Raw genomic sequence first — 26,194 nt, forward strand, 5'->3', positions numbered from 1 at the left:
ATAAATAAAGGTTGATGTCATTGAGGATCATTCAGCTATGAGGATAAATCCTTCTCAAGAGGGAGAGAATGATGGAAACTATCCAGCATCAAAACCTTTGGTTAAGAAGATAGAAAAAGATGGAGCTTTATTGGAGAGGAACATTCATAAATTGAAGAGTCTTTTTCTTTTTATTAGACTCTATGGGATGGGTAAATGCTTCAAGGTTAAACGATGTAGGAATATTAGACTCTGTGTAAGCATTAGACGCTATGAAGATGATAGATGATATGGGGTTAGTAGACGCTTCGGAGGGGATAAACAATACATGGTTAGACAATTTGAGAATAGACGGTGATGGTAATGGGGTAGACAATGATGGTACTGGGTATCATACGAATGAGGTATCAAACAATGATGTGTTTTATAGTACACGTAAATCAACATCTGCACCTACAATTAACATGGAATCTGAGTATATAATAGAATTAATTTCAGTACATAAAGAACAAACATTGGAATCACAAGTACACCCTTCATCGATTTCTGAAAACTATTTTAAATCAAACTCCAATTCTATAGTATTTTCAAATTCTTGCACTTTTTCTTTTTCTTTCTCTTCGCATAACTCTTGCTTTCCTTCTTCCTTTTCAATTAATACTAGTTCTTTAGCTTTTTTTCATTTGCATAAGACAACTTTCTATTTACATTATTTCAAGAACCAACAAGATTAAGCCTACAATAGCCATTTGTTACATGCTCTTCTCAAATATAACTCAGCTAGCCTTTATGTTTTGCTAGAGTTTCAGTTTCATTTCACTCGTTTTTCTTATCATTTTCTCTAAAGTTTTCTTTCAAAAGTAGGCATAGTCATCTAGCTCATCTTGCACGCATTCCTCATGTAGTGGTATTGCATATTCCATAAAAACTGGTTGAACAAGTTGTTCAAAATATGATTGTAAAAGTTGCCCATAATATTGGTCAACATATGGTACACCCGGCTACTGATATGACTAATAAAATTTGATTCACTATGCATATGATAGTTATAGTTATATTATTGATCATGATAAAATGGAGAGTAATTATTATATGTAAATTGATTATTAAAAGAAAATGAATCAATATTTAAGGCGAAACAAATGAAACAGATAAAAGAAACAAACACTGGATTCTTTTACACTCGATTAGATGGTGTAGAAACTTAGGAAAAATAGATGGTCTACAAATAAGACTATTTATAATAGATAATCTAAACAATACCTTCTAATAAAATTGTCTACTAAATAAATAAAAAATCCTAAAACAAGGGAAAAAAATAGGAGAGAAAATCATAAATGGGAACATGATAGCAAAATAAAACTAAACAAAAGAAAACTGATAGAAAAGAAGGAAAGAACATCAATCAATGAGATTCAATGACATGTTTTCCTTGGTAGTGAAGCCAATTTCATAGTTGCCTTCAGTTTTGCGAACAAAAATACTAAGTTTTCACCTAATGTAATATAGGATCAACTTCGATTGAATCCTAAAGAAAACATGTTAATTAAAACTATTGTTTAATATTCTATTCTCCACAAACTAAAGGGGATGAAATATGAATTGAAACAAGAAATGTAAAGATGCAAATAGTGAAGTCTAAACAAAAAATTATAAACATGCAAAATGTGAGTACAATATTGTCTCACATGCAATCGCGAATCAAATCGTCTAATTCAGTTTATACAAAAAGGTTGTAAACAATCACGCTAGACAATTGATAAGTGCCCAAATGTATTTATTTTAATATACAAAAAGGCATGTATTTTAGATGAAAATTGTATAAATAATAGTATGAATCATGCCGAAAACCTCCAACCACAACTACACAGGAAAATAGAGAGAAAAAGAAGGAAAATTTATAGATTATTGCAAAAAAGTAAACAAAAAAGGATGGAGCAACAAAGTTAATCCACCCAGCACATGAAGAATGACTCAGCGAATTGAGTTCAGAGGTGAAGCTTCATGAAAAACACTCAAAACGCTAAGCGCATCTACATGATGACTATTTTATGACAAGTGTACTGTGTCAGAAGTAATAAATTTGTCCCCAAGGATGTAAAAGTTTGTTTGAAAAATTTGTTGTGTATGATGAATTTGTAAGAATGTAAATAAAGCCAAGTAAAAGATTTGTATGAGTCAATTGGGAAAATTGAGATTGGGGTTCATCCTTCTCACTCTTCTATATTTTTTCAAAAGATTATAATATTCAACTTTGATTCCATCTAGTTTTTTCTTAGAATTCTTTATGAATAGGTATAGTCTGCCTAAGTATCGTTTTTGTTAACATATGGGTTTCAGTCTAGTTCCCCCATTTTTTTTTATATTTTCTTTCTTTTTTTCTTCTTTTAATAATAATTTTTTCATGTTATGGCAGATGATTGTTGTTACTTAAGGTGTCAGCTTAGTTGAGATGTCAAGTTACATAGTTATGCCTAACATGAAAGCTTTTATAAAAAAAAAAAACCTTAATTGATATTGATGCACATAGAAAAATCATTCATATTGATTCCTCGCATACAAAATTATTAAGAAAGTCGCATAAATATCGAATTCTCACACATATATATATATAAACTCCTTATCTATGAGGCATAGACACAGAGACGGACACGGATACAACACGGACACGAACATGAAGATACGACTAAATTGAAAAATATAGGACATGGGACACCCCACACACATATTGTTAAAGATATATTAATATACTTCCAAATTTATAAAAATTTTAAAAAATATTTATGAAAATATCTAACAAATGATAGGCTTGTATTTATCATTAACTCATTATATATAGATAAACATAAAAATATTTATCATTAAGTGATTATATTTACATAATCATAAATATTATCATTAAGTAGTTATATTTATATAATCATAATCAACAAAATATTTATCATTAACGGATTATATTTATATATTTCTATAACCATACAAGTATTTATCTTTTAAGTGATAAGTATTTACACAATCATAAAAGTATTTATCAATAATTAATTATATTTATGTAACCATAATTTTTTTTATCAATAACTAGTTATATTTATTTAATTTTATTTAAAATATTATAATTAAATATCAAATATTGTTATTTATTTAAAGTTATTTTATATCTTTTTTTAGTTTTAATATGATTATTAAAAAAATTATTATTTTCAGTATTTTTATTTTTTTATGTTAAAGTTTAATTTTATTTTAAAATATTAATCTTTAATAAAAAATTAATTTACTATTTAAAAATAAATTAAAATTATAAAAAATAATTTTGTTTATAATTTAAAAATATAGTAAAATAAAAATATAATATTTAAATTATAAAAATATGCAAATATTATATAATTATATAATAAATTATATTTAAATTTAAATTAAAAGATAATAATATTAAATATAGAATAAAAAGGTACCCGTCATTCATTGTCGGTAAAAGTAATAATAAAGGTGCATTTTCCAATTTTACAATTCAAAATGTACTGTATTCACTTAACCCTTTATCCTTTTTGTTTCACTTAAAAGTGTATTTCGGTGTGTTCTCAATTTGGATTGGACTGTGTCTGACCCAGCTAAATGCATTCGACACCTCGTGTTCGATGAATATTGGTATCTCATACGCGTTGGATGCACGGAAGCAGCGATAATGTAGAATGTCCGAGCTCTTTAACATTACAAATAAATGTTTTAAAGTAATTAACATTTCAAATTTATTTCTAGGATTCAAATATGTTAAGCATTATCATTTACGCCAGATTCTTAGAAGTACTTTTCAGTCAAATCTAAGGATCAAAATTATGAATAATTTAAGCTTTAAAATGATAATACCAATAATCAATCAAGAACTAAATATGATAGATAATATCACCTTAATACATAAGAGTTTGAACAAATTAGTCCCAATATCAAAGGAAAGATTTAGCCACTCATGTTGGCCATTACAAGCATGAAAAGCAAGAAAAGAATATCCAGAATGTTTTTCCTTGACGGTTGCCTCCTCTAAGATTTTTTATCTCTTTATGCTCTCCCAATGATATTTAGGATTATGCCTCACATCTTCAATTTAACCTAGTTAAGCTTGGGCTAAGTGACATCTCGCTTAAGTGAGTTATTACTTGCTTAATTGAGTTGGACGAGAAAAAACCCAACTTCAATGGAGTGGACTCGCTAGGGCAAGTTCCTTTGGAGTGATCTTGCTTGGGAGAGTTTTGAGCAAGTTTCCAATGTTCCAACTTTCCCTTTTTTTCCCCTAGAATCTTGAGATTAACTCAAATTTGAGAATAAATCGCTCTCATTCATCTTATAATCACAAAATATGTAAAAAGGTTTAAATTCCTAAATTAGGGGTTGAATTATAGAAATTTTATCAATAAAAATCCATAAGTGCTTATCTTTTAATATGAAATATTACTTAAATATGACACTTATCACTACACATGTTGAACGAATTGAGGACTAGTACATCCTCAGATTCCAGAGACCAAAGAGCTAATTAGAATACTTAAACGTGAAGAAAACCAATTTCGCTAAAAAAAAAGGAGATTTTTCTTGAAGTCTAAGCGAAGTGAATCTTGCCTCATGATTGAAAATTCACTATGCTGAAAGGGATTTAAAGTGAATATTTGAATAATCCCTGACTTTGAAATCTCAAGAAGCCCAAAGATCGAAGATTGGAGCTAAAAAATGATGCTTAAGGATGAAGAAGTGAATTATAAATCCCCTTGAATCCTATTGAATCCCATTTATAAGATCTATAAATAGGGATGTTGGGGCAACATTCAAAGTATAGAGAGGCACCAAGAGATATCAATAGGTATAGACAAATATCAAGAGATAGAGAAACATAAAGGTTAAAAGGATCAAGTGAGATCCAGAAATAGGTTTATATATTCAGGTAATGTCGGATTAGACTCTCTTCCAATCTCTGGAGAAGGTAAACTTGAAGCCAAGCTGGTAACAATACGCAAGGATCCATATTTGTTGTGTTTATTTTCTCATCTTAAACTATTACTGTTCAAAAGTTGCATTGGGTCCTAGGAAGGCCAATTGTAACTCTAGCTAGACTGTTTTTTTTTCTATTTACACCCTACACTAATTGTCTGAATACATAACCCATGAAAATGCCCAAAATAAAGCCTACACTACTTTGTACAATTATTACAAGATCATAGAAATTGGAAGATCAATCAATAATTAATTCTCCACACAAAAGGAGTTTTCTAAGCTCATTCTTCTTCAAACCTTCTAGTCATGGCCCTTGTTAGAGGCCTTAAATGAGTCCTTCCAAATGATCCTCCATCAAAAGCTCTCTATTGAGGTATTTCCACATGTAGGTCATGCCCTCCAAGAGTGAGTGCAGCTGGCCACTCACTCCTTCTTTGCCATGTTGGTTCTACCCAAGCTTCCTTGGAGAGCACTCCAAAACCCTAAACGACCTAGGGTTGCATTGGGCTCGAGGAAGCCCAATTGTAACCCTATCTAGACTTCCTTTTCCTATTTACACCATACTTTAATTGGCCGATATACAAGCCTAAAGTAAAGTCTATACTACTTTCTACAACTTTTGCAAAACTAGAGTAGTTGAAGATCAATCAATAGATAATTCTCCACAAGAATAGAGTCTTCTGAGCTCCTTCTTCTTCTTCCAATCTTCTCGCCCTGATCCTTGTCAGAGGCCCAATATGAGTCCTTCTAGATGGTTCTCCATCAGACCCTCACTCTTGAAAAGGATTTATCCTTATATCCAATTCATTATTGTAGTCATCACCACCTGCAAAAAGGAATCAAATAAAAAAAAATATTAAAAGTGGTTTTAACTTTATATTCAGCTGGGAGGTCTAACTTATATGCATTGTCATTTATGCGCTGAAGGACTTGGAATGGAGCATGAGGATCCCTATACTCATTTATCATTTTTTATTTAATGATAGGTACTATGGGATTTGAAAAGAATGATCTGGAATCAATATACTTAAGACTAATCCCCTTCTTTTTAGTTGGCATAGTTGGCAACGCAAAAGAGTGAGAAAGATGAAACTCAATCCCTATTTTTCCAATTGAAGCAACAACATTTTGACTTGTTTTCTTGTTAATCATTACCAGTATAACAAATCCCAACAAACTTTTATCATTCTATTTATATTTAGTGAATCTTTTACTTTAGTATTCAAATGTTCCTTGTGGGTTTGATATCTGTCCTTAGTGACAAATTATTATTTCTGACAACGCGGTGCACTTGCAGTAGAAAATTCATCATTCATTCTTTTTCCCGTAGGCCGAGGTCCTTTATTATAAATAGGATGTTCTCTCATTTGTAAAATATATCTTGAGTTGAATGAAAAGTCTTATGCGTTTTGTGAGAATTTGAGTTGTTCTCTTCTCTTGTTTTTGTTCTTATCTTGAGAACCTTTCTCAAGTAATGAATCATCTTACACTATTTGATTCTTGGATTGAAGGTAGCATGTTCTTCTCCATTTTCTTTCCTTAATCCATTTTAAATTTTCATTTCTTTTCTTGTCTTGTGTTTACATTACAAAATATGAATGTCGAAAAGCTTCTCACCATGGTTTGTCTTCCTCGCGCCAATAATTCTTCCAAAAACATGGAGTTTTCCTTCTCAAAACATTTCCTTCTCAACCTATTAGTTTCATACAATTTCTGCAATCCTATAATTTTAAAATGACCACTTTGGCTTTCATACTATATTTCAATGGTGATTTATGGATTAGCTATTATGGAAATCTTTCATAACAACCTTTTTAACATAAGATTTTCATAACAAGATTTTTAAAATAATGTTTTTGGAACAAGTTTTTTCGAAACAAGTCTTGCAGAACAAGCTTTTTAAAAATTCATCTTTTTTTTAGATTACGAATTCCGGAAGGAAAAAAACAGAATGCATAAAATCACAAGTTTTTGTTTACTTGCACCCTTAAGAAAACATGTATATGTGGAATGATAAATATAGAAGTAAATTACATGATATTCTTTGAAAGTTTATGAAAATATATTCACTCTTTTCATTTTTTTTAATCATTATAATGATTTTTTTTATAAAATAAGTATGAGTATAATATTTTACAAATTTAGTTGGATGGATATGTAATATGAAAATAGGTAACAATGTAATATTTTTAAAACAAAGAGAAAATTTATATAGAATTTTAAAGTATCAGTATAATTAATGAAAACCTTGTGGTATGTAAGGATGGTCATATTAGATTTTTAGATCCAATCCACATCGAATAAAATGGATTCGATTAGTTAAAAATCTATATTCATTTTAACTATATAACTTTATTTGGATTTTTTTAAATCTATTTAAAATATATTAAATCTAAATTAAATACACTTTTATCAATTAGATTAAATTCATCTCGATCTCGACACAAGTTGACTTGGCTCGACTTGGGTCAAAGCTGACTTGATTTGGACCTGGACAGAATCGGCTAGACTTAGACCCAGACCTACTCGGCTAGACCTAGGACCGGGATGACTCAACCTGGTACCAAGCGAACTCAGCTCAACATGGGCCCAAACCCACTCGGCTCGACATGGGTCTGAGCCAACCTTGGCTTGAGAAGACCCCGAGCCAACTCAGATCGACATGGTCTCGGGCTGACTTGGCCCTATCTACGCCTAAGTCGACTGGACTCGACATGGGCATGGGTCGACTCGACTCAATATTCGCTCAGGCCAACTTGGCCCAAGCCGACTCAGATCGACCTAGGCTTAGGCCAACTCGGGTCAACCAAGGCTAGGGCCTGCTCGGGTCAACCTGGGCCCTAGCCAGCTTGATGTGAGTTGATTTTAGATTTATCCATTTTAAGAGTGAAACGTTGTTTATGATTTGGATTTTAGCAAATATAAGGTGAGACCTAGGAAAGATCCCCACTTGACACGAACTTAACCAAGTGGTTAAGTAAGTGTGAATCTTCACTTCCAAAGACTAAAGAAAAAACACATTATATGGTGAAGATGATGCATATTGCGGAATTGAAATTGGATGAACAAAACAAGAACATAAACACAAAGAACAAAGGTGTAATGGAAAATCGAAGAAGAGATGAAGGAAGGAAAGCTTATGGTGGTGGACAAGAGAAGAACACGCCACTTGAAAAACTTTCAACTCTCACAAGATAAGACCTGCTAAGAGAACACAAGTCTCACATAAATTATGCAGAGTTTTTCTTCTGTATCAAAATTCAGCATGAAAATACATGGAGTAAGGCACCCTGTTCATAGGAATGGTGCCTTGGAAAACAAGATAAGCAAGGATAGGATGGTAAATGTGTGAGGCGCTGCCTTTAGGGTTTGACTAAGGCAAAACCACACCTTAGGCTTGTTCTTCTAGAAGCTAGGCAACTTTCATTCCTAAAGGGCTAGGCACAAGCTAAAATGATAACTACAACCCCCCTATTATGCTAAAGGCACCTATTCTAGACTGCTATTTGGACCCGTAAAGTGAGCCCAAATTATTTACAACATGTTTTATTTTTAAGAAGACCAAAAGAAAGAACATTTGGTGTTCTGGTCTATGCCCACTTCTTCCTTTGGTGAGGTTCGCTAGATCTTTGGTGGGGTCTTGACTTGATTGTTGAGATGATTGCTCATAGTGTGAATGGTCTCTTGAGGCCTTGGTTATCTCTTTGTTTACTTGGATTGTATCACAGCTCAGCTCGAAATTGTACTAGGATGACTCAGCTAGACCTTGGCCTGGGCTGACTCGGCTACACCTGGACCTTGGCCGACTCAGCTTTTCCTGGATCTGGGTCGACTCGACCTAGTACCAGGTCGACTAAGCTTGACCTGGGCCCGAGCCGGCTCGACCTAGGCACGGGCCGACTCGTTTCTATTTGGGTTTGAGCGAACTCAAGTCGACTTGGGTCCAGGTCAGCTCAGCTTGACATGGGCCCGGATTGACTAGTCTTGATTCGTGTTCGAGTCGACTCAACTCGACTTGGGCTCGATCCGGGTCCAGGTGGACTCAGCTCAACCTGAGCCTGGGTCGACTTGGCTGAACCTGGTCCCACGTTATCTTGGCTCGATCTTGGTCGGACCGACTCAACTTAACCTAGGTCTAGGTCGACTCAGCTAGACCTTGGCTCGAACTGACTTAGCTCGACCTAGACCCGGGTTGACTCGACTCGACCTGGACCTGGGTTTACTCGACTCAACCTAGGGTCGAGCCAACTCAAAATCCAATCCAAAATCCATTTTGGATAATCCAAAAATATATTCAATCTCTATCTAATTCATATCCAATTAAATGGTTTGAACTTAAAATAAAAAATATGAATTTGGATTTAAGATAAATTAATTTAAATGAATTTAAAAGTGATATAGATTTAGATAATTAAAAATTGGATTTGGTAAATTGATTTTTTTTCACCACCTTAATGCTGTGAATGAAATTTATTTTTATTGATAGACATACATACCATCATTATTTAGCCGACATAGAGCTATTAAAAGTTTATATGGATTACCTAGTTCCTTGTTCATACGACAATAGATAGTATGATAGTACACCATGAATGACTGCAAAAGGGCTGAGTAGTATTAGAACTAATGAGAAATCTGCTACCCCAGTTTCTTAGTCATCCCAATCTTCATCAAAGCCAAATAAGCCACGAGCCTGTATCCTATCAACATTATGAATAGAGCCAGTGCTGACATGATTTTCCCTTGCAAATGTAGTCCCATTTGCTCTATCAAAGGATATTCTGCAACCAAACACTGTCCTTGATGACATGGGTATGTGTCACTTGAGCCATATTGAGACCCGATCAGGAGATGGTATATGTAGTAGTTAATGGAGAAGTACTTGAGCCATGCTACAAATTTTGGCACATGTTGAATATAGTATCCAGTGACCAGAACAGAAGTAAGCACAATGACTGAGGCCAGTGTGGTTGCGGATTTCTGGTCCATTACAATAGCACCAATGGCAAGGCCTAGTCCTTGTGAAACCAACACATCGAGTAAGATGGTGAGAAGTGTGCATAAGAAGTTTACCACATTGTTTTTCAACCCTATCATCCAATAGATTATGGTGAGGAATATGGAAGGAAGCACAAGCTCCATTGGCAGGTCACCCACCATCCTTGACATGAAGTATGAAGAGAGCTTGTACATTCCAGAGGATCGTTCCTTCTCCAGCATTATTAGCTCTTGTGGGAAGGTGAATATTGCTTGATAGAGAGGCATGCCACCCCAAAAGCTAGTAAGGAAGAATAGAACTCCAATCTGCAAGTACATAGCTAGTAAGGAACACTAATGACATAGTAGAGCTGTGTGTACGTTGGAGAGGAATTTTCTCTACAATCTTTTTAAAGAACGAACTTTAAATCATGAACAAATTCATGTAACCATAGCCACTCCACTAGTTTCTAAACACCAAGAAAGATTCTTGAGGAGAGGTTTGCTCACTGAATGGGATTTTAGTGACATCAGTAGAATCAAATCACATTTATAGAAAGTTGAGAATTTGCTCATATCCTTAATCACTAACATCAACCCATATTTTCAACTGAAGTATTCTTGTAGGCTCACAAATTAGTCTATAAGCTTGGTAATCACTAACATCGACCCATGTTTTAACACTCATAAAAAGTGTCTCCTACATTAGTGTCGTATCAGTGTTATAACTACAAATAATCAGAGAAACAGTATTTATATATACTTTAGGTGACTCCAATGACATCTTATTTATCTGTAGAAACTTATTACCTGATCCTGCAAGCGTGAAATATCACACTTATACCATAGTAATCCTGTAATAAGAGCAACCACAAGAAATTGAAAAACCCTCAGGCCAGAGAATGATGCATATTTTCTCTCTTTGACATCTCTTTTTAGCAGTACAAGAAACTGCTGTGACCAACTGGTAGGCCATTCCCCAAATCCAATGCCTTCAAACCTACCCTGACTTTTATCGTAGTCAGGAATATCTTGCATTACTGGCTTAAATTTGACATCAAAGTAGTTCCTATAGGCAGAAATCAATTTATTCTTATTTATGGCTTGGTCCTCATTCGATTGACCAGTGTAGACACCTGCAATTTTTGTTCCCATGAGGCCAAATAAGAAAGTAAAACCATTATTTTATTTAAAGTAAACATAAATAAGAGGATATAAGCCTAGATAACTCTTTTTCATTGCTCTGACTTTTTTACCATACTTGAAGCATGAGTATGTAAAACACTCATTGAGTGTGAAGAGTTCATTTCTGAGTTCTAGTTTTATCCTCTAGATTACTTTTTAAAATTTCCATTGAAGTTGGATTGGATGATTTCACCATAAATATTGTTTAAAGAAGAAAATAAGGTAATTAAAGTAAATCAAATTTTGACAATAAGCCAAAATCAACTTATATCACATCTCTCTTTCAACTTGGAAATTAAACTTAATTAAAAAGTTCGATTTATTTTATATTCTTGTGTAAATCCTTTGAGAAAAATTTACTCAGATAAAGCTTCAATGTAAAAGTCATTCACTTTACCTTAATATAAGAAAAAGTAACTAAACTTAATGAGATTTTACAACATAAGTTAAGGATTATAAAACATCGGGCACTGAAACTAACTCAATTGTTAAACGTTACAAAAGTGAAGTTTTTCAATCATTTGTATGTACAAAAAGAAAAATGAGATTTTGCAATTTTGTCATGCAGTATAATGGAGAATAAAGGTTTATAAATAGCAAAACCTCAAAAGCCGTAAAATAAATAGAGAAGAAAAGCTTACCATTTGCAAGATCCAAAAGAAAATCTGAGGGGTTCAATGCCATGGTAGGGGCATATCCAATATTAGTAAAATATTCCATAGCTTCAGACCCGTTTCCATAATACAGTAGGTTCCCATCTGAAAGCAGTAACACCCTGTGAAACATGCAGTAAATCCTGCTTGAGGGTTGATGTATGGTCATCACAACAGTTCTCCCTCCATTTGCTAGCTCCCACAAAATTGAGACAATTCTTTGAGCTGTTGTTGAGTCTAGGCCAGAGGTTGGCTCATCCAGAAATAGCAAGCTTGGGTTTACGAGCATTTCTTGTCCAATGCTAACCCTTTTTTTCTCCCCACCAGAAACACCTCTCAGCAGAGGGCCTCCAATGATGCTGTCCTTGCACTTGGTTAAACCAAGTTGAGCCATCACAGCTTTTGCATGCACAATTTTCTCCTTTTTGGATAAACTGCTTGGCAATCTAAGAAGGGCTGTGAACACTAGAGTTTCAGTCACAGTCAAGTGGGGATAGTGAACATCATCTTGTGTCACAAAACCTGTGTTCCTCTTCATTGCATTTGAGAAGGCTTTGCCATTATATGTTATGCTTCCATAGAGTTTCCCTCCAAGCTTGCCTCCCAATGCTGCTAGCAAAGTTGTTTTGCCACTCCCAGAAGGACCTAACATGGCAAGAATTTCACCAGGTTGAGCCATGCCTGTCACTCCATTCAGAACCACTTTCTCTTCTACCGTGTTCTTCAGAAATCCCCACTTTCTGTTCTTAATTTTATAGATAACATCGTGGAACTACATGCAATAAGTAACAACAAATTTCAGCATACATCCATATAAAAAAAACTCAGAGATTAAGCACAAATATAGAAAGGACTAGGAATGAGAGGAAAACATCAAAATTTTCTATTCATTACTTTGGCTTACACAAGTTTTAGAGAAACAGCATGATTATGAACTAGCTACTAACTTTCCGTTAACCATATTCGAAAAATAGCTTACTCCAAAACATACACATGTGGCTAGATTTGAATCATGAGAATAATAACATACGAAGTTTTTTATTCCAATTAATGCATAGAGATAAAACCGTCTTCAAAAACCACAAAACCTTTAGAGTTACTGAAGAATTTCCCTTGCCAAAGATGTCACGTGCTTCCTCTTGTACTGTTGCTTTGTAAGAAGCTTGAGACTCTATGTTCTCCATCTCCTGCTCCATCTATATTCTCTTGCAACTTGCATAGTGCATTAAATTTGTGTCCCTCTATATATGAATTAAGCATTAACTTAAATGACATAAAATACCACAATGAGATAACTTCTCTGTCTGTCTAAGTGTGATCGTGCTTGCAATTATAACTTCTTTAAGTGCTATGTTTTCTCAAAATTGCATGTACGTGTTCATTGTTTACGAGGCTAGTATTAGTATTAAGTAATTAGGACACTACAGTTGTCATTGAGATCTACCACACGAATGTGGATTGTGGTAAAGAAATGAGTGCTTACGTTAGTAGAAACTAAAGAGGAAAAGGAACAGAAAAAAAGATAAGCATAAATGTGAAAGGTGATAATGACTATCGATGAGATATTTGTACTTCTGTAATCATAGTTTCCAAGTATGCGTTCAAGGTATTTGTCATTTTTAATATTGTTATTATTATTACGATAATATATATATATATATATATATATATATATATATATTTTATGTGTGTGTGGGTAACTAGTTTTATGTCTTAGTCTAAAATTAAGAGGAATATATATTCGTGTTACTAGAAATTAGTTGAAAAAAATAACAATTTTAAGAAATTTATAATATTGATTAACATCTAGGAGATAATAAAATAACTAATTAAGGTTTATAAAAATTTCGGCAAATATTTTAGCTAGAAACCATAGAAAATCATATAAGATACTTTTGTCTAGAACATTTTTGTCATCCACCGTGGAACGGGGTAAAACTAATATTTTCACAATAGGAAAAAGAGACAAAAATTATCTTTTTTTCTAAACACGAAAAACAAATAAACACAATAAGGAGAGCATAAAATACGAATCCTAATAATGGTATAGAGGAATGAGGAAGCACAATAAAGAGAATAACGTTTTGGCAAATGATGGAAGAATCTTAGCAAAATAAAGAGCAACTTCAAGAGAAAGAATGAGTTAAAAGTTATTAAAAGAATTATTCGATACATCCTAGGAATGAAATATGAGTGTAGAGATACTTTGATAGTGATTGGTGTGGAGATGTAGATGATCGAAACTGATATGAGTTGGATTGACACTTAACAAGAAACAACACTTTAAGGAGGCTTAAGGACAAATCAATGGAGGACAATGCCATCCAAATGAAGAGCCAAACTCATATACATCATGAGTGTCATGTCCTTATCACAAACACTTGGCGGAATTGAAAGGAAAGCAAGAACAAAACAAGAACACAAATAGAAGCACAATTGAAATGTGTAAACTGAAAAACTGGACAAAATTGAATCAAGAAATGAATCTACCGATTGAAATCATCAAAGGAACAAGATAAACCGAATAGAAACTTAAAACAGCACCTAGAACAAGAATAAACGGTAGAAATTGAAGAACAAGCTAAACTACCGATTGGAAATGAAAATGGAGATGAAAGAAGATGAAACTTAAGTGATTGAAGACCGCTGGAATGGAATTTGGAGTTGCTCACGCCACTTGGTGATGGAGTTCCAAGATGAGTGAAGGAAGCCGCCACTTGAAAGCTCTCCAAAAGCTCACAAGATGAGACTAAGCTAAGAGATCAAAATCTCACACAATTCTCTCTCCAAATGAGTAGAGTTTCTCTATATCAATTATCCAATTCTGAATTTACAAGAGCCCAACCTCTCTATTTATAATAGAAGAGGGCTGAAATGAAACACAAATGAAACTCAAAGTTCCCTCCAAATTCAAATGCAAATTGGTGCCACCTAGTCATGAAGTAAGTGTGACCCACTTCCTATTTTCAGCACCTCCTAAAATGCGTCTACACCCCCCTTAACTATTCACACTTTTTATTTAATATTCACACCTCCTACAACTATACAAGAGTAATTCAAATGATGCTCTTTTATTTAATGCTTTGCATTGGGTTTCTTGGGCTTTGGCGTTCTTGGGCTTGGGCTTTGGACTTGGGCCTCATCCTTTGAAAAGACTAATAAGAAGAACTTTAAATGATTTGTCCCTTGTCCATTCTTCCTATTAACAACATCTTTTTTATTCTCATCATACTCCCCAAGTTGGAGAGAATTCGTCCACGAATTCAGTACTCCTGCATAAAACAAAGTCAATTTGCAATTAGATAAGAGAATAGAAGAAGAAATAGGCAAACTGGACTTAGTACTTTGAAATGTTGGGAGTTCAGAAAAAGATGGTCTATACACAGACCATGTTGGAAAAGATTGTTTAGGAATGATATTATTTGGTAAGATAGGAGATATGAAAAAATCATCCTTAACATTCTTTATCCAATATGGTGTGGAAGTAGGAACCTTAGGTAATGAAAAAGACAAAGAAGAAGAATACCTTGTAGGCGTAGCGCGAGTCAACAAAAGTGATTTAGTTGAGAAGGTATTAAGACTCGGTTTATCATGTACTTCATTTTCTTTTTCATTTTCTCTTTTAGTTTCTTTGGGATTGGTCCTATATGCAGGGCGATTTGGTAAAGAAACCTCGGGCATGAAGTCTATTTGGTGTTTAATCCCTCTTAGAGGTGGTAAGCCTTTAGAAGGATCTTGAAACACATCTTCATATTCCTTTACCAAATTGTCCAAACATGTGGGACTATCCTTAGCTGACTCACATTCAATAGTCCTAGGAATAGGTAAAAAAAATAGGCTTTTGAGTAACTATTACCTTTTTAACTTGTTGTGTGGACATGAGAAGGCTTCTCTTGGAACTTTTTATATCATTTTCTTTCTCTCTCTTTTCTCTCATTTTAACTTGGTCCTCATGAACTTCCTTTGGAGAGAGAGACTTAAGAATGACTTTGTGCCCATGGAAGATAAAAGAAATTTTGTTGGTAAAGCCATCATGAAAAACTTTTCTATCAAATTGCCATGGCCTACCTAAAAGAATATGTGTGGCTTCCATTGGGACAACATCACACAAGACCTCATCTTTATATCTACCAATAGAAAAAGTAATGAGGACTTGTTTGTTAACAACAATCTCACATACCTCACTCAACCATTGTAATTTGTAGGGCTTGGCATGAGAGATGGTAGATAATCCAAGCTTGTCTACCACTCTTGTGCTTGCCACATTAGCACAACTCCCCCCATCCACAATCAAAGAGCATACCCTATCATTAATAAGACATCTTGAATGAAAAATATTTTCTCTTTGACTTTCATCAAAAGGTTTTAAAACTTGTCCAAACATGTGTCTTATTACCAATAGGTCACCCTCATGTGGGCTTTCACTCTCATTCTCACTAGGGGACCTAGAAGGTGAGGAATGTCTAAAAGATTCGAACTCATGCTCACTACCCTCTACCCCATCATGCATTTACATATTTCGTTTAGAAGGGCAATTAGAAGCAATATGTCCATAGCTTAAGCATTTAAAACACTTCTTACTAGACGATTTAGTTGGTGATTTAGGCCTAGAAGTGGAAGTGGAAGGCTTAGAATCTCTAGGTTTGAAAGTAGAGTCCTTAGAAGGGTTATTTGAAAAAGAGCTATTTTTATTTTTCCAAGAAGAGTGGTAGTAGCTATCTTTAGAAGAATTTTTGAAAGCATTTTTCCTTGCAAGTTGATTTTCAATTTTACTAGCAAGGTGAACTACATTTTGCAATGAAGAATATTCTTGTAGGTCTACCACATCTTGAATGTCCCTTCGAAGGCCACTAACAAACCTAGCTATCTTAGCTTCCTCACTCTCATCCATATGAACTCTAATTAAAAGCGTGTCTAGTTGTTTAAAGTAATCATCCACACTTAGCGTGCCTTGATGAAACCGTTGGAGTTTCAACAATAGGTCTTTCCTAAAGTGTGGAGGCACAAATCTAGCGCGTAGACAAGCTTTGAAATCATCCCAAGAGACCACGGGCGGTCTCTTGTGTAAGTCAATGTCCAAGAGAGTTTGATGCCACTATTGCATGGCATAGTCTAAGAATTCTAATGATGCTAATCTAACCCTATGAACATCTATAACCCCATTTACATCAAATATTTGCTCAACCTTGGCCTCCCACCCTAAGTACACATTAGGATCACTCTCACCACTAAAGCTAGGGAGTTTTACATTATGTGAATAAGGGCTAGCCACATGTTGGCGCCTCTGTTCATGGTGATGGTGCCTTGGCCGTACATTGTCTTCATGATATCCATGAGAAGAGTGAGAAGTCCTTGAAGAATGCCTATGATGATGATGATGCCTTCTCTCCTGATCTTGATGAAATTCTTCACGGGTTATCTCCAAGCTTTGGAGCCTTGCCTCCATTTGTCATATGACATCAAGATATTGTGCATTTGATTGTTTAGCATTCTTCAAATCTTCAAAGAGAGTTGCCTTTTGAGGTGAGCAAGGTTTGGAGGATTCTCCACTAGAAAAATTATCCATGATCATAAAAGACACAAAAACAGCAACAAACAATTAAGGAAACTTGTTAGCAAAATAAAGTAAGATATAGCTTGCTGGAAAAGGCCAAAAGAATGTACTCAAACCACTCCAAGAAAGTGTTCTTTCCTTAACCAAGCCTCTCTTGTGGATTGGATGAGCTTCAAATGAAAAATGTCAAAGCAAACCACACTCACTTAAGAACAAGTCAACACAAAACTTTGAGGAAACAAGAAGACAAACAAGAAAAGATATAAGCAAGAAAAGCTAAACCAAAACAGAATGTGAGATATGACAAAACTGGAAAAGAATATGAATTAAAAGACAAGCAAGAAAAGTAAGGCACACAAAGAAAGGATAGCACACAAAGGAGTCCTAAAGAATATTACTAGAATAGATTAAGAAAACAAAAACAATGCTACTGGAATTTCTTTTTTGTTAAAACTGTGCGTGACTTTAAAGATTTAACTGTAACTGTAGAAAGCGAACTGGAATGTGAAATTTTAATCACTGGAAATTCAAGATGTTATCTAAAAATTGGCACTGGAATCTCTCAAAAACAGTAAGCCAATTAATTGTGATAAATTTCCGAAAATTACTGCTGAATCATCGTTTTCCTGCGTCAGAATTTTACACACTGTATGTATTTCATTTATCATTTTTTTTTGTATATTGAATTTTGATGTACTTCTTTTTTTCACTCTTTTGTAACACTTCAAACTACTGAAATCCAGAAGTTCAGAATTTTCCAGTAAGCACAGAAATTTTGATAAACCAAACAGTCAGCACGTTTTTATGAAAAACAGAGGAACCTATACTGGAATGAAAAACAGAATGGAGAAACTACAAAGACACAATAGAAATGATGTATAAGAACTTGTATAGATCTAATACACAAACATGAACTCAATACTAAAAAGAAAATGCACCAAAGGATCAAGAAAAAACAGAAACCAAAATTTGTACTCAAATAAAAGCAATCAACCAAAGATAGCAAGAAAAGTACTACAAGGAATTGATGACATTTTAGGAAAAAACATGACTAGACAAAACAAGTAGGGATTCAAAAATTAAAATGACTCAAGCACAATGAATTGTACCAATTAAAACAGCAAGAAATACTCAAAAAAACACAAAAACAGAATCACTAATCACAGAAACAGAATCAAAGTGTCCAGCAACTCAAAAAAAATTTTGCACACAACCATAGCTCTAGATACCACATGATATGAGCTGGATTGACACTTAACAAGAAACAACACTTTAAGGAGGCTTAAGAACAAATCAATGGAGGACAATGTCATCCAAATGAAGAGCCAAACTCATATACATCATGAGTGTCATGTCCTTATCACAAACACTTGGCGGAATTGAAAGGAAAGCAAGAACAAAACAAGAACACAAATAGAAGCACAATTGAAATGTGTAAACTGAAAAACTGGACAAAATTGAATCAAGAAATGAATCTACCGATTGAAATCATCAAAGGAACAAGATAAACCGAATAGAAACTTAAAACAACACCTAGAACAAGAATAAATGGTAGAAATTGAAGAACAAGCTAAACTACCGATTGGAAATGAAAATGGAGATGAAAGAAGATGAAACTTAAGTGATTGAAGACTGCTGGAATGGAATTTGGAGTTGCTCACGCCACTTGGTGATGGAGTTCCAAGATGAGTGAAGGAAGCCGCCACTTGAAGCTCTCCAAAAGCTCACAAGATGAGACTAAGCTAAGAGATCAAAATTTCACACAATTCTCTCTCCAAATGAGTAGAGTTTCTCTATATCAATTATCCAATTCTGAATTTACAAGAGCCCAACCTCTCTATTTATAATAGAAGAGGGCTGAAATGAAACACAAATGAAACTCAAAGTTCCCTCCAAATTCAAATGCAAATTGGTGCCACCTAGTCATGAAGTAAGTGTGACCCACTTCCTATTTTCAGCACCTCCTAAAATGCGTCTACACCCCCTTAACTATTCACACTTTTTATTTAATATTCACACCTCCTACAAATATACAAGAGTAATTCAAATGATGCTCTTTTATTTAATGTTTGGCCTTGGGTTTCTTGGGCTTTGGCCTTCTTGGGCTTGGGCTTTGGGCTTGGGCCTCATCCTTTGAAAAACTAATAAGAAGAACTTTAAATGATTTGGCCCTTGTCCATTCTTCCTATTAACAACATCTTTTTGATTCTCATCAGAAACATAGAGAATACAACACTCACATGGCTCTCAAACAAGTCGGCAATCGTAACTTTGTAAACAAGTCGGCAATCGTGACTTTGTAAACATGTGAGGCGAAATATGCTACAACATCTTAATGTGTGTGTCACACTATTTTCTAAGAAATTTACTACATGAGTTAAATTTTCAACAACTTGAAGCAACTAAAATACGAGTCGACAACAATGAAAAAAAAGATTTATCGTAAAAATAGAGAAAACTATGGAAAAACTGAAAAGATGGTCTGGAAACCAGATTTGGAGTTCGGTAGTTGGTTACGTGTAGGGAAGGTATTAGCACTTTACAACGCTCGTCTGAAGATTGTACCCTTAATTAAATGTTTAGAGTGAGTGTGATTTTTCTAAATGTTTGTTTTTCCTCAAAAATGAAAATAGAAACATGTTTTAAAATAAATAAAATATTTTTGAATTTTTTATATTTGGAACCTAACAAGGATGAAACTTGATCCTACGTATTTTCATTCATAACAAAAAAATTAGAGTTTACATAGATCTAATGTTTAACTATTTGAAAATAAGGTTTGTACCATTTTGAGCCATACATTTTTAAAAAATTAATAAAAGTGAAGCGAAATTTTTGAAAAAAGTGATTCTGACAAGGATTGATCTCATTCCTAGGTATTTCTGTTAATAACAGAAAATCAAGGATTATGTTATGTCAATAGGTACATGACTTTTTTTTGGAAAATATTTGTTTGTTTCTTGATATTTTTAATTTAGAAATTTTTGTATATTTTTGTATTTTATATTTTTATTATTTTTTTCGAAAACAGAGTATTGAATAGAAGGTGATGTGTACGATCATGCAATTACTTTAATTATTTTAGAAATTTAAATTTTGAAGTAAAAAAGGGGTTGCTAACAGTAGAACATGGGGCCAACAGAATAGGCCCAAGCTTTATTTAGTAAGGGTGGTGCAGATAATAAAGGTGTGGGTGGCGAAAAGTGAAAATACTGGGCCAGCAGAATGGCCCCAGGTTTATTTGGTATAGACGGTGGATATATTAAAAGTTGACTGCTTCTTTCTACACCTCCATCACTTCTTCAGCTACCTACATAAATTTTGAAATTTACAAAACTACCTTCAGTAAAAAGATAAAAATAAAAGAAATATTTTACACTACGAATTACGTAATCCAGAAGTCAAAAATTACTACTTCAAGATTACGTAATGTGGAAGTAAAATATTATCACTTTTTGATTATGTAATCCGATAGGTTTATTTTTTTGAATAAGTTTTGGATTACGTAATCCAGTATTATTAGTTGTTAAATAGGTTCTGGATTACATAATTCAAAAGTGATAATTTTTGTCTTTTGGATTACGTAATCCGATAAGTTTATTTTCTTAAATAGGTTATGGATTTATGTAATTCAGTATTGTTAGTTGTTAAATAGGTTGTGAATTACGTAATTCAAAAGTGATAATTTTTTACTTATGGATTACATAATTTGGAAGTGGTAATCTTTTACTTTCAGATTACTGGTGAGTTTATTTTTTCAAAAAGATTTTGGATTATGTAATCTAGTATTGTGAGTTGTTAAATAGGTTTTGGATTACGTAATTTGGAAGTGGTAATTTTTTACTTTCAGATTAAGTAATTCATGTAAAAACATTGCTTCTATTTTTATATTTTTACTGAAGTGTAATATTGAAAATTTCAAAATTTATGGAGGTGGCTAAGAAGTGATGGAGGTGCAGGAAGAAAGCAAACACTGAAATTGCTGAGCCTGCGGAATGGGCCCAGGCTTATTTTGGGACAGGGTGGAGCGGATATTAAAAGCGCAGTGCAAAAAGTGAAAAAGCTTGTAGTGAAGATATTAATGTGTCCGAAAAGTAGAAGAGACCCAAATCCTTTAAAAAAAAATCAGGCAATTGCTTCCTGCACCATATCACTGCACCCGATTCCAGCGGAAAAGACAAAACTTTCCTTAAAAAAATAGGTGCATATAAAAATACCTTCCAAACTCCATTTTCCGAAATATGTGTTCCAGATTTTTTTTCCGGAATGAAATTTATATTACGGATTTTTTTATCTAGAATGGGCTTTTTACTTTTGTTTCTGGAATCATTTTCGAAACACAATAATCTCTCTTTTGGATTTTTTTTTTTCTGAATGTATTATTTTTAATTTCATATTTTTTTTTCGAAATAGAATTTTAATTTTTGTTTCCAAATTTTTATTTTCGAAATTTAATAACCACTTCCATATTTATTTTTCCAAAATATATTATTTTCAATTCTGAATTTTTATTTCCAGAATAAATGGTATTTTTGGAAATTAAAAAAATATGTTGGATGTAGGTTAAAAATATTGATGCAGGAAGTATTTGTCAAAAAATCAGTACGCTGGGCCCTGCGTCAGATGGGCAAAAATCAATGAAATTAATGACCATGGGACCCATATCGTTGGGTCATCATTTAAATTTATTTTAGAACGTTTAGAAAAAAAATTATTAAATAATAACTGTTTTCGCTAGAGATTTTGATTAGATTTCGGGTGGACTTCGAGTTGAAGCAGCTTTGTTTAGTATTGCTGAATCGAAATGCTATTGTTTTCTGAACAAGAAATTCTATCTGTTGATCACACTTCGACAATTAAGTTAGTGAGAGTATTCAAACTTTAATTATCTGAATAAGTTATTTACCATGTGATTTTTCTTTCAATTATTTTTTTAATATGGATTGTCAGTTATATGGGTCGACTACATGATATGTCATTGACTCATACTTGCCCCAAACCGAACTAAATATTTTTCACATGGGTTGTCTAAACGAGCTACTACAATTAACTAAAATTAAAAGTTAAAAATAATTAATTATTATATTAACTAAATTAGATATAATTTTATAAATTAAAAATTATTTATATTTAAAATAATTTTTATTATTAATTAAAATTTATAAAATAATTTTTAAATTGATATTTAAATTATTAATATTTTAAATTTTAAATTAGTTTTTTTTTTTAAAATAACATATCTTAATTTAAAATACAAAATAATAAGTAATTAAAATTTTAATAATTAATAATTAAATACTAATTTAAAAACTATTTAAAATTTTAATTAATAATAAAAATTGTTTTAAATATTAAAAAAATTTGTATAGTTATAAAATGTTTTTAATTTAGTCTAGTAAAAAACAAACTAACAAAATATTAGTTAAATCAAACAACTATGAAAAAAAACACCTATGCACTAGATGATGATGGATGGCAGCGGTAACGTAGAGTGTGGCAGTGATCGACAGCGACTGGGGTGGAGCGGGGTCGTGGAGCTTTAGGGCAGGAATTGTGATGTGGTGGTGTGCCTGGTTTCATCGCGTTGTTGTGGCTGGCAGCGGTGGCGTTCGGTGGTTGTAGGTGGAGTTGGTCTGTTGGGGCGGCACAGGTGTGTGGTGCGTGGAGAAGCATGCGTGATGGTGTGTACTAGTGCGTGGCTGGGCTACCGCTGACGCGGAAGCTAGTGGCGGGGCTGTGGTGGCTATAACGATGGTCGTCAGAGGGAGTTGTGGTGAGTGTGAGTGACTTGGTAGTCATTTCTCTGCACTCTTCTTTTTGCTCTCCTCCCTTCTATGTCCTTGAGCCTTTCTTCCAAAATCTCGAACTTGTTCTTTGCTCCATTGATGTCACTAGATACTTGTACTGGATAGAGCTTAGTGGTTGAAGCTTGGTGCATGAAATAGATAGTTCAGCTTGATTATTGGGTTCAGGATGCAGGTCATGAGTTTGACTCAATTTTATTGGTAACTCGTTGTGACATAATTAATATAACCTTTTTATACCTTAGTATAAGGCTACTAGTAAAGGGTGTTTTTGAACCTAAGGGTACGTATAGTACTATACTGGTGCCTAGGTCAAGTAAATATTTCTTTTAACTTGAGTATGTGTGTTCTAAGGCACATAGTGATTAAGTTGCATGTGTGATAAAAGATAACGTTGCACCATGAGTAGGGTGCCCACGTAAGCAGAATATTCCGTTGATGTTGGTACATAAGTTGGTGTCTTGCTAGCAGGTGGTTGTTCTGTTATTATTTTATGTTCTCCTTAGAGATAAGCTTCATTTCTGTTGTAGCACCTGGAGAAAGAAGACACTCATAAACATAATGCTTTCGTGTTGAGTATGCTTTCAGTTGAGATTAGATTCTCATGAGAGAAAGTTTTTTTAAGAGATAAGTTATAAAAAGGGGTTTGAAACTCCAGGTAAAGGTATGTTGTTTCTGATACTGAAACTGAATACTTCTTAAATTCTAGCAAGCTCTTACTAACTTGATTGTCAGAGTGTAATCAACAGGTAGGACCCCCTCTGTTTCAACGGAGTCACGTTCCAGTGCAACACGACGCAGAGCAGATTCCAGAAGAGACAGACCGGGGTTAGAGCTTGTCACCAAGGTCAACCGACGAGGAAGTCAACCGGCAAGAACAATACCCCTTGCACGACAGCTCTAGATAGGGCCTTTATCTAGGACTCCTCACCGGTCATCATACGTGGATGGTCATTCGAGGCTTTGTGAGGATGATTGTCCCATCACATTTCCCAAATATTCACATAATGGTTCAATTTTATAAATATATTTTTGTAAAAAAATAATTACAAAAATATATATTTTGTCATAACGATGTGAAGTAGTGAATGGGATGTATAAATTAATTAAATTTACTAATTTATAATTTATTTTTATTTTATTTTAATTAAAATTGTCAACAAATTTATATCTAGATCTATATTTATCTATATATATATAAAGGAAATTCCATTTTATGATTTTGGTATACACAAATTTCTTTCTATTCTATCTTTATCAATGTTTTATTTTATTTATTGTACTGACTAGTCCTCGGGCGTCGTTGACCACTAGTGGTGTTGGGTCCATGTAAGCGAGGTCCCACGAGCGATGTGGGTCAGTATCTCACGAGGCACGTGCGCCAAGGAACCAAAAGAGTGATCAGACATCGGTCATCAGGATGTACCAACGTACCACTAGGCAGTGTGAAAGGTCAGACATCGAGACTCGAACAACAGAGTTGGACCACGAGAGGTGGATCCCAAACCACACACCAGTTATCAGTAAGGGAGAAGCCTAGGTGATGAGAGTCCATGCGTGTGGAGTGGATGACGCGTTTAGGCGTAACACAAGTGTAGAGCCACTGGAAAGATACGACCTATGAGGGTCACGTTCCAGGGGTGAGTTGCACGCATGACACGTGGACAGATAAAACGCTCTCAAGGCGGGTGACCCCAGAGATCAGGTGTACGAGGAGGCATCCAAGTGGTCACCCCGTCAGAGGTTGCACTCTAGTTAGGGAACCCCACGCGCTAGGTTATCCTAAGAGTGGGTAACTGCGGCGTTAGGGCCCACCCCCTCAGGAAGCCCATTTTGGGTAACGGAAACAGTGGAAACCCTAGTTTCAGTCTATATAAAGGGAAGTCACAAACTTAGCAAGGTACGCTATTCATTTGCGCCGCTTAACACACACAGTTACAGTCTTACGTTATACAGTTTCAGTGTTTCCTAGCCCTAAGATTGACTTGAGCGTCGAAGTGCAAACGGCCTCTAGGGCGCCCTTTGTCTTTGTGTTTTCAGGCATTCATCAAAGGAAAAGCACGTGCAAGCGCAAGGATTCTGGACGTGAGAGTGACGTAGACACTTAAAGACGTCTTAGGTCAACCGACAGGAACATTTATTTATTTTGGTTATTTTGTCATTTTATTGTTATCTTAGACACTCTGTCCTTTTCTTTTTTATATTCATTTTTCTTTTCTAATTCTATTATTTAAAAATCAAATAAAACTTCTCCCTCCCCTCTCTATAAAAAAAACTTCTCACTTTTCTTCGTATAAAAAAAACTTTCCACTTTTTTTTTCTCTCTTAATTGTCATTTCTTAAATATTTACAAATTTTATACCTACGTATAAAGATGATTGTCCTCTTAAACTGTTTTCTTGGTGTATACATCTACTTCTCAATTTTATCCTTATAATAATATTTATTTTATTATTTTATTATTTTATTTTGGACATCTAAGTCATTTCATTATTTCTCTGAATAGTTACTAAATAAATTTGTTTTCATGATCATTTGGTAATTCTTATTTGTTTTTAAAACTAATATTTGAAGTGGGTTTCCTTTTGAAGATCATCATTCTTTGGTTTTCTCTCTCTCTTAGTGAACGTTTTGAAATTTGGTATTCTTTTTTAACTTTTTTTTTTTGCTTTGCTTTATACTAAATTCATAAAAAGAAAAATAAGTGTCTAACTCCACCTCTGCAACCAAAGAATAATGCTTTTCATTAGTACAAAACAATGCTTTAATGATGGTTAAAAATGATTGTGGTGTCGTTATAAATCAGTTGTCTATAACGACGGTTTAAGAAATGTCATTATAAAACCACATTAACAACATGTGAAAAAAATTGTCTTTATTCTACCAAAATAAATGAAAAAATAAAAGAAAAATGTATTTATAACAACGGTTCTAGGTTTGAACCGTCGTTATAACCTTTAACAATGCTTTTAAAGACGGTTTCATGTTGGAATTGTCGTTATAAGTGTGTGTTTTTTAAATATTTTATTATTATTATATATATACTCTATTCAGCATAATCC

The 26,194-nt window shown here is 33.8% G+C and overlaps 1 protein-coding gene across 1 annotated transcript; it reads right to left on the reverse strand.

Annotated features, from left to right (window-relative positions):
• Nucleotides 1-9,379: 9,379 nt before the first annotated feature.
• Nucleotides 9,380-13,146, reverse strand: LOC137833216 (ABC transporter G family member 9-like). Its single transcript, XM_068641579.1, has 4 exons — nucleotides 12,863-13,146; nucleotides 11,763-12,546; nucleotides 10,747-11,072; nucleotides 9,380-10,263 (listed from the first exon to the last, which is right to left on the reverse strand). The coding sequence occupies exons 1-4, from the start codon at nucleotides 12,968-12,970 to the stop codon at nucleotides 9,598-9,600; spliced, it is 1,884 nt and encodes a 627-aa protein (XP_068497680.1). The 5' UTR covers nucleotides 12,971-13,146; the 3' UTR covers nucleotides 9,380-9,597.
• Nucleotides 13,147-26,194: the final 13,048 nt, after the last annotated feature.

Source organism: Phaseolus vulgaris, chromosome 11 (genome assembly GCF_000499845.2).
Source record: "Phaseolus vulgaris cultivar G19833 chromosome 11, P. vulgaris v2.0, whole genome shotgun sequence".
NCBI lineage: Eukaryota > Viridiplantae > Streptophyta > Magnoliopsida > Fabales > Fabaceae > Phaseolus > Phaseolus vulgaris.